Source organism: Octopus sinensis, linkage group LG5 (assembly GCF_006345805.1).
Source record: "Octopus sinensis linkage group LG5, ASM634580v1, whole genome shotgun sequence".
In the NCBI taxonomy this organism is placed as follows: Eukaryota; Metazoa; Mollusca; class Cephalopoda; order Octopoda; family Octopodidae; genus Octopus; species Octopus sinensis.
The window spans coordinates 118,063,740-118,076,239 of NC_043001.1; the positions used below are offsets into that span (position 1 = coordinate 118,063,740).

Below are 12,500 nucleotides of genomic sequence, written 5' to 3' on the forward strand. Positions count from 1 at the left end.
CTGTAGAGCTCCTCACTAGGAGATTTCTAAGGTTTTTATCTTTTTTTTGAGGGCAAGGAGAAGTGTGTTCCTTACCAGGTGTAGCCAGTTTTCTTTTAACTCTACTCTCTCTCATTTAGCTCTCTCCTTTCAAATTTTCTCTGAGGACAAGTTCACTGTACTTTTCTTATCAATTTTAATACACACACACACATATATATATATATGTGCGCACATGCATATTCACATGTGGTAGAATACCCCATTATACAATATACATTGTATGATTCCTGCCTAATTAAATAATAATTGTCACACACACACACTCATATATATATATATATATATATAATATATATATATATATATATGTATATATATATATATGATAGAGAGAGAGGCACAGGCTAATAGACACACAGAAAATGCAAGAGACGAAAAAGAACATAAAAAAATTATAAAATATCTGAAATTTTTTTATATAATATATATCAAATATTTTCTTTAAAAAAAAAAAGTGATCAAATGTTTAAAGGCAAAAGGGAAAAAAAATTAAAAGAAAAATTATAAAGGGTTTCTTCAAAAAATGTCTTAATTTCATAAAAATTATAAAACACACAAAAGCAACAAATCACAACTTGGCTAATATTAATTGAATAAATTGATGAAATACAAACACTTTGTTTTTCAAATAATATAAGAACCCTATATAAATAAGAATATTTCAGCACAAAATTTTGTTAAGTAGTATAATGACTCTTCAAAGTATATAATTGCATCATCTAACTTTGATTATGCCCAATAGTTCGAATATATAAAGTATACCAATAATAAAGGCTTCTGACTTAGGCACAAGACCAGCAATTTTGAGAGCAGGGGTAAAGTTGTTTGATATGATTGACCTCAGCACTGGACCAGTACTTTATTTTATCAATCCTGAAAGTATGAAAGGCAAGTTGACCTTGGCAAGACTTGAACTCAATACTGATAATAGGAAAAATACCCATTATATTTACAGACCTCACCCCCAAAGGTGTGAGGTTAATGTGACTGATACTACCCAGCTTGAACAAACGCTAGTCTAGGTCTATTGGAAAAACATAAGTAGATTGGGAACCGGAGGTTGATAGCGAAGATCTCACATAGAGACAATACAGTTACTCTACATTTGTAAATAATACTTTCAATAGTGAAACTAAAACAACCTACCTGACATGAAATGAGACCCTAACAACGAAAGTACTTCCAATTTACATTTCTATTACAAATATACACCAATTGATAATATATATCTGGGTTGTGTATTCACATATGCAAATAAAATATATGTATATACTAATATTTATACACTTACAAATGCATATAACATGCATTATATTCATACATGTTCGCTGTATAGGCATGTGCATGTATGTGTGTGTGTATTATAAACACACATACTAAAGGCAACTTCTGGATTTTCAGTTAGTGTGTAACTAATGTTCCTACAGGGAACATTTCCATTACTACACATTCCAGTAGCCACATTAACAAGAGTGCTGCCTTGATTCCCAGATCCCTTCTTTTTTAATATATATATATATGATACAATGCAATATGGAACCATCTCAGTTATAAAATTCATAGATTCAATATAAAGATCAAGATTCTTTTGATATCATACAAACAATGCCCATTTTTAACAGATGTGAGGATATAGTATAATTTGAACCCTCACAACAAAACTGGGTACTTACAATTATCTGCACCATCTCTGCCCTCGCTTGTACAATGCTTTCTGGCCATCTTCATATATATATATATATATATACATACATACACACACACACACATGCACATATATATATATATATATATATATATATATATATATATACACATACACACACACAAATATATAAACTTGTATATATATATATATATATATATATACACACACACACACACTCGCAAACATATGAATTACTACAATTTTCAACTTAGATATTGGCAATACTAATCAGAAACAAAAGCAGTCCCATCAGTAGCCTATTTCTTGTTTCTATTTCAAACTGGCTGACAATTTACATGCATACACACATAAATATGTTTGCATGTACACACACAGTCTCATACAAGTGCTTAAAACCAGACCCTGGACAAGAGATGCATTACTTTCAAAACCAGATTCCAACCCAATCAAAATAAGAGCTCCAGTGAATCTGGTACTCATTTCCAATAGACATGTAAACTGAGTAATATAAGATACAACTGTCTTGTCTTGACAATGCCTGGGATGACTGTTAACTCACTCATGAATTGGGAGCTTAATGTTATCTACTGAGCCAATGTATGTCTGCATATATACACATACTACACACATATACTGAACTGTGATATATAAGTTTTCAATTATATACTTGTTATCTTGAGATAAATAATATTAACTGTATCCTGTAATAGCAGAATTAATGAAATAGATAATTGTTTTCAAATTTAAAAGGATACTAAAAATAAAGAGGAATTACCAATTGAAAAGAAATAAATATTTGTAAAAACTGAATAAAGGAAGATATAAAATGTAGGGAAAAAATGAAAATACTGAAACAAAAATATATAAGCAAGAATTGAACTTGTATATGTGTGTGTTTGTGTAGGTTGTGAATGTTTTGTGTGAGTGAGGAGCAATTTACTGTTGTGCAATGCCACTTAGCTGTATTCAAGTAATTTTATAAAATGAAAGTAACTGATCAAAAAAAAAAAACTTCAATCAGGAATGTTGCAACCAACTTATAGCAGACAGGGTTTAAAATTTAGGACTTAAAACAAAAAAATACAAGTAGTTATTTTAATACTAAAACAGAGAATACTGAAAGATCTCGTCAAGTGAGCAGACTTTTCATCAAGCGTCTCTGCCTTGAACAGTCAATAGCATTGTTTTGTTTTGTTTTCAAATATAATGTATATAGAATTGTGATTTGATAATGATTTGGCAGCTATGTGAAACCAGTTGTCCAAGTGCATAAAAGCCCTGTCATTGGCTCATATATTTTAGGAGTTCCCCAAATAGGTACAATGATTTCATACAAGCTTTATTGAGGGAAGGGTGTACATTGGCTTCTTCAGGAAATAGGGAAGTATTCATTAGCCTTTTAGAGACTCTTAGACTCTTCGGAGGACAAAAGGAAGTTATCCTCAGACTGAAAATCTCCAACTGGATGCCAATGAAGGCAAACAAGTATTATGTTCTTGCCCTAAATGAGTTTATGTTGAATTTATACACGCCAATTGTGTATCTAATTTTTAAAATTATACGAATGGTGTGTGTATGCATGAGTTTGTATATATAGTCTTGTGTACAAGATTCTATGTAGATCTCAGCACTGCATTGTGTAAGTACCATGTGTGTGTGTATATATATATATATATATATATATATATATGTATATATATATATGTATATATATATGGGCTGGTGCGTGTATTTTTGCATGTAATGGACATTTATTTGAATATATTTGTGTATCACATAAATAATAAAATGCATATATAAAAGCAATCATTATAATATATAAATAGACATCATATACATATATATATACATATATATATAAACATACATATACACACACACACACCACACACATACATCATACATACATACATACACACACATATATGCATGCATACATATACATATGTATGTATATACCTTTATATATATATATATATATATATAATGTATAGAAAATATAAAATTTCATTATTATAATCATATGAAAATGTAGTTTTCAGACACGCACTTTTTTTTTAGCCGTGATTTCCCTGGATTCCTCCGTGTTGTCACTGTACGACTGTGCTGTAGATCCCCTCATTGGTAACCACTTCACAGGGAAGAGAGAGATGATGGCATTAGGTAAGTTGTCACATCAACAAAGTTACAGCATTCAGAAAACCTGCTAACAGCAGGGACTACATTAACTCAATGAAATGACAATAGTTTGCCTTCAAAAAATGAGAAAATTGCAGTCAATATAAAAACAAAAATTAACAGAAAATGTTGAAATTATCCTTTTATAACATCCTCACTGACTGAACACATTGAAACAAAGTTTATTTACGTAATAAAAGAAAATTGCTCAGAAGGATTTACTTAGTATAGTGTTATCTGCATTATAAAAGCCAGAATTTAGAGCTCTTTGTTTACTGCTGCAAGTGCATTTTGGCTAGTGCAAAGCTTTAGTATAAGTCTAAGTATGGGGTAGTAGCTTTCTTTTTTTTTTCGTATTCATTCTTACAAACTTATAGAATTTAAGAGAAAATGGTAAAATATAAATCTTACAAGCATTCTTTAAACCAAATCAATTCAATGCTATAGATAATAATTATGTCCCTGCTTCCACACTTGCAGAATCTGAAGCTTTTGCTTGTTCATCTTTATCACAATATGGTAACATTGTAATCAAGGTAGGTAAATGAATATTTTTCTTGCAACAATGATTTAAAAATTCTAAATAAAAGGAACAACTCAAACTGAAATTATAGATGGAAATTCCTATAGTCATATGACAGTCAAAAGAACCTAATGTATTTGCCAATGGCTCCAAAGGTTCTGCAGCTGAGAGGGGCTCTATAATGATACATCAAAATAATTCAAAAGAAGAATTGAATATATTAAGTTAGTGCTCTACTCAGGTTCTAGTTATAATATAACAAGGCATAAATATAATCATCAGATATTCAGCTAAACTGTGTATTTTTACATTTGCAGGAAGAGCTTCCAGAACTCTACTGAATTACAGGAAATCCAATTCAATAAAGTCATAGTCAAATATTAACAATTTCTTAAGTACAAGAGTACAAATGAATATGATGATATCAATGTCTTTACTCCATGATATTGACAGTCTAATTGAAGTAAAAGAGCCTCAACCATATAGTATAATCAGCTTGTCAACTATTAAGAGCTTACATTTTTACCATGCTGCATTTCATGATAAAGATGTTAATTTTCTACTACTTCCGATCTATTGTTTATTGCATCTTTTAGATATAACTGGTATGAGAAGAACTGAATTTGCTAATACTTTTCATGACAAGAAACCCCATCATTTCAGTTTATATATATATAACATGGCAGTTAAGTAAGAGTAAGACAGAAATCTATCCCTATCATTATTGAGATTTCAATCACTCCACAGAAATACTTACTTTCATATACTTCAGCTGGTCACTTTGATTAAAAATTGAATGCAGCAATGAAATAAAAACAAACTTTATAGCTGTTCACTACCCTTCAGCTGGACAATGTTCAGTTCTAAGGGTAGCACTGAAGCTTCTTTTTTTATTTAGCTAGAATATTATATATCAATTAAATAATTACAAAAAGGAAAAATACAAAAACTAAAACAAAATAAAAATAACGACAGTATTAAAATGTTACCTGTGCTTTAATTTCTACTTCCTTTTCCAGAAACATATTTAATAAACCAGCTAATTTAAACATTTCTCATTAGCTACTTTGTGCTTCAGTAGAAGTCACTTGAACCTAAGTCAGCTCTGATCAAGCAGGTCTAACATTCAAAGATGTCCCAGTCGTAATCATTTAGTATTCTTTCAGGTGTAGTGTCTAATATAACATCATCCAATATATATGTTTTTTAAGACAGTAGGATGTGATTAAAGAGAGATTTGGCTGCTACTTTTAACAGGTCAAGCAACTATGTAAAGGCTTTCTAATTGCTTAGACTCTCTTGACTGTTGTTATATAATCTGCCAATCCAAAAGTATACAACAATAATTCTGCTAAATTTAAGTTCAATGCATACATTTAATTAAATAACAAATACAATTATAATACACTCAAACTAATAACACTTTTAGGGGTTTTTTTCATTTGATAAACTATCATCAAACATAATAACAGGTCTATAATTAGTTAGCAATATCAAAAACTATTAAATTGCAAAGTTATATACAAAAACATTAACTCCCCAACAAATCTATTTCCTTCTGAATAACATGGGAGAAGCATGATGTTTCAAAATAAAAAGAATACTAATACATTTTACACAATACAAAAATAAGTTTAAATACTTCACTAAAAGTTGTTATTCATAAAATTCTTTGCTTGCATGTTTCTACTTCTAATTGAAGCCTCACTAGTTTCCGTGTAGCAATTTCACACACACACACACACACACACACACTCTACAACTCAGCCATCACTCCCAAATGAGTATGACTTGGTAGCAGCAAGCCCTATGCCTTCACTCCTGTATTAAATGTCTGTGTAGTTGCAAGAAGATGCAGTAACTCTCTCAATCCTCTCCTTAACTCAACGGAATGTCAAAAATATGACACATACAAGGTAGAATCACTAAAATACTGGATAAAACTACCTAGCACGATGTTTTGACTTTGTGAACTGTGTTAAAAACCTGCCAATATCACATCTGCTTTTCATCATTTTAGGATTGGTAAAAAGTAATATTCAAAAGATTAATAGAAGTGAGTGGTGAAAGACATCTGCCAGTATCTATTTTGACCTTCGACATTCTAAGAGCAATGCTTGCAACAACACTGATGCCAAGCTGTATTGGGCCTGGCACAGTAACTTTTCTTTGGACAACATCACTGGTATCAAGAAGGAGACTTACAGGCATGGGCAACTGTTAGTCTTCCACAAAAAAACCCTGCCCAGCTTGTCCATACTAGTGTAGAAACATGATCAACCCTGACCGACAGAGACCCCCCACCACCAACATATACATACAAACATATATATATATATATATTCTTTTACTTTTTTACTTGTTTCAGTCATTTGACTGTGGCCATGCTGGAGCACCACCGTTAGTCAAGCAAATCGACTTCAGGACTTACTCTTTGTAAGCCTAGCACTTATTCCATTGGTCTCTTTTGCCTAACCGCTAAGTTATGGGGACATAAACACACTAGCATCAGTTGTCAAGCGATGTTGGGGGTACAAACACAGACACACAAACATATACACACACATACATATATATATATATATATATATATATATAAATATATACGACGGGCTTCTTTCAGTTTCCGTCTACCAAATCCACTCACAAGGCTTTGGTCGGCCTGAGGCTATAGTAGAAGACACTTGCCCAAGGTGCCACGCAGTGGGACTGAACCCATGACCATGTGGTTGGTAAGCAAGCTACTTACCACACACCCACTCCTATATATACACACACACACACAAGCATATATGTCACACTACCCATGAATATTCTAAAACTATGATTTAAAGGATTGCATTGAATTGTTGTAAATGTTTTTCAGAGACGACCTACAGTGATGCGTAGACCACCACTTCAACTGCAAGCAATTTCAAGATCAATAGTTAAAGAACACCTGTGTATACCTTACAGCTTGATGGCAATGTTTAGAATAAATTTGTTCTTACTTCAGTTAGCAGTCTTTTCAGTCCATCAACTTGGTCTTCATTTGGATTTAGTTCTCCACCTGGCCTGCAGGTAAAAATGTAAGCTGATGTTAATTATGTCTTTAAAGCACAAGAGATAATTATTGTTCCTACATGGCATACGTAATGCTTATCATTAAGATCACATCAATAAAACTGATATGATGACAAATTATGATGACCATATCAACATATCTGATACAGATATGGGAAAAAGAGATTAAGTTAATGTATATCTTGCAAAAAACATCTCTGATGTGATTCTTTCTTTGATATTTCATACTTTCAGAATTCAGAATCCTTTGAAAGATCAAACCACATTGAGTCAATATACTTATTGTCATGTCACAATGTAATTCATCCTCAACTGTAATTTAAAAAATATGTTTGTTATACAATGATATACAATGCAGGTGACTAATTCACAAAGGGATTTTACATACAAGGGGAAACACTTCAAACAGATTCTTATGGGAAATATTAATGGACCTTAATTGGTCTGCTTTATGCTTTGCCCAGAGAAGTCATAGAATATCTGTACTAAATTGTCCACACTAACAAGGCAATTAAAACAAACACAAAAATAAAACAAAATGGTTCACATTTAGAGAACTAAAAAACAATCATCTTACCACAAGCAAATATAAAAACATATATATACATATTATTTTCATACTCTTTTACTCTTTTATTTGTTTCAGTCATTTGACTGCAGCCATGCTGGAGCACTGCATTTAGTCAGGCAAATTGACCCCAGGACTTATTCTTTGGAAGCCTAATACTTATGCTATCGGTCTCTTTTGCCAAACCACTAAGTTACGGGGACGTAAACACACCAGCATCAGTTGTCAAGCGATGTTGGGGGGACAAACATATACACATACATATATACGACGGGCTTCTTTCAGTTTCCATCTATCAAATCCATTCACAAGGGTTTGGTCGGCCCGTTGCTATGGTAGAAGACACTTGCCTAAGGTGCTAAGCAATGGGACTGAATCCAGAAGCATGTGGTTGGTAAGCAAGCTACTTACCACACAGCCACTCCCACGCCTATAAAAAGTGTGTGACGCTTACAACACCTAGGTTTCCCAAGTAGTCACCCATCTAAGTACTCACTAGGCACAACATTGTTTAACTTTGGTGATCAGAGGAGAACCAGTGCTTTCAATGTGATATACATATATATATATATATATATATATATATATATATATATATGGATATGTATGTATATATGGATATATATATATATGTGTATATGTATATATGGATATGTATGTGTACATATATATATGTATGTATGTATGTATGTGTATTTATATATATATATATATATGTATGTATGTATGTGTATTTATATTATATATATATATATATATATAATATATATATATATATATATGTACATATATATTCAAAGTTTTCCATAACTGGTCATCTTCTGAAATCCGTCTTTTATCAGCAGAGGAAATGAAAATCGAGTAATATATATATATATATATATACATATGTATGTATATATATGTATAAATATATGTGTATGTATAATATATATATATATATATATATATATATATATATATATATATATGTGTGTGTGTGTATATATATGTGTGTATTTATATGTGTATATATGCTTAATATATATGTACTAGCAGTATAACTTTGAATTTATAACCTCGTCCATTCCTGTTTGTGTAGATCGTAACCCTAACCCCTAAAAACGGTGTAGTCTATGTAGGTTGTAGCCTAGTGTTTCTTTATGAATTCTGCCAAATGCAAGCTTTCTTTTCAGGTACATGACACTGCTGTCCCTCATCCCAGGGTCTCACAGGCCCACACCTCCCACACCCTCAGAGTGGGCACACTGAAAGGTAGGTCTGGTGAGATTGTTGAGATGCTTGAACGGAGACATGCAGATTTGTGCTGCATCCAAGAAGTAAGGTGGAGAGGAGGTTCCGCTAAATTCCTCACAGGCAAAGAACACAAGTACAAGATTTTCTGGGCAGGGAACACTGACGGGGTCGGAGGCGTGGGTATACTTCTTGCAGAGAAATGGGTTGATAAGGTAATTGAGGTAGTCAAGTATGTGACAGAGTACTTAAGATTAGATTAGATTAGTGCTTCATCATAGGTCAGCTACCATTATCTTGGCCTATGCCCCTCAACCGGGGCTACCGGAAGGGTAGAAAGACCGATTCTATGATACCCTATTGCAGACTACCTTGTTGACAAATGACAGGGACCTTCTCTTTGTGGCTGGTGACTTCAATGGACATGTTGGTCGGCATGTCGGGGTCTTCCTTGGCATACATGGAGGCTACGGTCTTGGTTCTAACAATGAGGAGGGAATCAGGCTGCTGGAGTTCTGCGATGCAAATGATCTTATGGTCTGCAATACCAACTTCAGGAAACCCACCTCTCATCTAGTCACCTACCGTTCTGGCAGACACACTAGCTAAACTGACTACATCCTCGCCAGAAAAAGGAAAAGAGGGCTGCTTATAAATGCCAAAACCTTCCCAGGCGAAGAATGTACCCCTCAACATAGATTTAGCGACTTCAGGATCAGAGCTAAATGGATGCCCAGAAGACCAGCTTGGAGAAGGGTCTGGAAGCTTAAAGATCCTGCAAATGGACAGAAATTTAGAAACGTATTACTCGAAGCCTTCGATGAAATACAAGGGGATATAGCATCACAACTGGAGGTTTCTACGGGACAACCTGCTGAGAGCACTGACCAGATCTGTGGATGGTGCAAAGTCCCATATCAATCCAAGGTAACATGGTGGTGGAACAATGTGGTTGACAGAGCATTTAGACAAAAGAAACAGGCTTGGAGGGACTGGAAGAATGGAGGTAGCAGGGAATTGTATCAGACTGCCAGAAGAGAAGCTAGGAGACAGGTTTATTTAGCCAGAGGGGAAGCAGATAAGAAAAAATTTGCCAATGTTTTGCGTCGTGAGGACCAAAGACTTGAAGTATTTCGTGTTGCAAGACAGTATGTGAGAGAGAATCGTGATGTGGTTGGAGAGAAATATGAGGATGCAAAGAGAGAGGTTTGGAAACGCCACTATGAAAGGATGCTCAATAAAGAGAATGAATGGGAGAAAGAGAGTTTGCCGAATGTCTACCCAACACAGGGACCAGCTATCCAAATTGACAGTACTTTGGTAGTTAAAGCAATCAAGAGTATGAAGGCAGGGTAAGCCCCCGGCCCATCAGGAATCACTGCAGAGATGCTCAAAATATCTGGCAGTGTCGGCTATAGCACAGTCACCCGTATAGTTAACCAGGTGATACACGAAGAAGTCATACCCAATGACTGGTGTAGCAGCACCATAGTCAACTGCTACAAAGGTAAAGGTGACGCCTTAGATACAAATAATTACAGAGGTATCAAGTTGCTGAATCAGGTAATGAAGGTCACGGAGAGGGTCATAGCCCAACTAATTAGAGAAAGAGTCAGTTTAGATGAAATGCAGTTTGGGTTCGTGCCAGGGAGAAGTACTACTGATGCTATATTCCTGGTAAGGCAGCTGCAGGAGAAATAACTAGCAACAGATAAGCCTCTGTACCTGGCTTTCGTTGACATGAAGAAAGCCTTCGACAGGGTCCCCCGATCCCTTATCTGGTGGTCAATGAAGAAACTAGGGATAGATGAATGGTTAGTGAGAGCTGCGCGAGCCACGTACAGGGATGCTGTTAGTAAGGTGAGGGTTGGCAACGAGTACAGTGAAGAATTCCAGGTAGAGGTAGGGATCCACCAAGTTTCAGTCCTCAGCCCCCTCCTATTTATCATAGTTCTCCGGGTAATAACAGAGGAATTCAAGACAGGATGCCCCTGGGAGCTTCTATATGCTGATGACCTAGCTCTAATTGCTGAGTCACTATCAGAACTGGAGGAGAAGTTTCAGGTGTGGAAGCAAGGATTAGAATCGAAGAGTCAACCTAGCTAAAACCAAAGTCCTAATAAGTAGGAAGGTAGACAAATCACAAACGCCTTCAGGTTGACAGCCCTGCTCAATCTGTAGAAAAGACATAGGTAGAAACTCTATAAGATGTGCCAACTGCAAGCTATGGACACATAAGAGGTGTAGCAATATCAAAGGAAGGCTAACTAGGAAGATAGTTTTTGTTTGTGGCAGATGCTCAGGAGCAATAAACACTGAAAATGTGCAGAGAACAACTTCCGCCACATTCCAGGGAGAAAAAACTAGAAATAGTTGATAGCTTCCGTTACCTAGGTGACCAAGTCAGTAGCGGGGGCAGGTGTGCTGAAAGTGTAACTGCTAGAGTAAGAATAGCTTGGGCAAAGTTCAGAGAGCTCTTACCTCTGCTGGTGACAAAAGGCCTCTAGCGCAGAATAAAAGGCAGACTGTATGACGCATGTGTACAAACAGCCATGCTACATGGCAGTGAAACATGGGCCGTGACTGCTGAGGATATGCATAAGCTCTCAAGAAATGAAGCCAGTATGCTCCGATGGATGTGTAATGTCAGTGTTCATACCCGACAGAGTGTAAGTACCTTGAGAGAAAAGTTGAACCTAAGAAACATCAGTTGTAGTGTGCAAGAGAGACAATTGCGCTGGTATGATCATGTGGCGAGAATGGATGAAGATAGCAGTTGAGGGAACCTGTGGAAGAGGTAGACCCAGGAAAACCTGGGACGAGGTGGTGAAGCATGACCTTCGAACATTAGGTCTCACTGAGGCAATGACTAGTGACTGAGACCTTTGGAAATATGCTGTGCGTGAGAAGACCCGGCAAGACAAGTGAGGCCATAACCTGTGGTCTCTACCTGGGATGTAGCCAGCCCACTTATGCATACCTTTCCTTCTTGGGGCACAAAACTCTGCTTGTGAAGACCTGTTGCGGCAAGTGAAATTGGAATCAAAATCAAAATCGCTCAAAAAACAATGGAAATTCAAATTGTGATACCAGTGCCGGTGGCACGTAGAAGAACCATCCAATCGTGGCCGTTGCCAGCGCCCCCCAACTGGCCTCCGTGCCGGTGGCACGTAGAAGAACCATCTGATCGTGGCCGTTGCCAGCGCCCCCCCAACTGGCCTCCG

At 35.5% G+C, this 12,500-nt stretch overlaps 1 protein-coding gene and 1 pseudogene across 2 annotated transcripts in view; both read right to left on the minus strand.

Moving 5' to 3' along the window:
• LOC115211822 (cleavage and polyadenylation specificity factor subunit 5) overlaps positions 1-12,500 on the minus strand; it is a 116,820-nt gene that overhangs the window by 84,904 nt on the left and 19,416 nt on the right. The window contains exons 3-4 of one of the 2 annotated variants that reach the window (XM_029780529.2): positions 7,403-7,466; positions 3,762-3,842 (exon numbers count right to left, since the gene is read on the minus strand). In XM_029780529.2, coding sequence (XP_029636389.1) covers positions 3,762-3,842; positions 7,403-7,466 — 145 coding nt within the window. The remainder of the gene's footprint in view (positions 1-3,761; positions 3,843-7,402; positions 7,467-12,500) is intronic. The other variant, XM_029780530.2, reaches the window with a different exon arrangement.
• On the minus strand, positions 8,491-8,609 carry LOC115212501 (annotated as a pseudogene).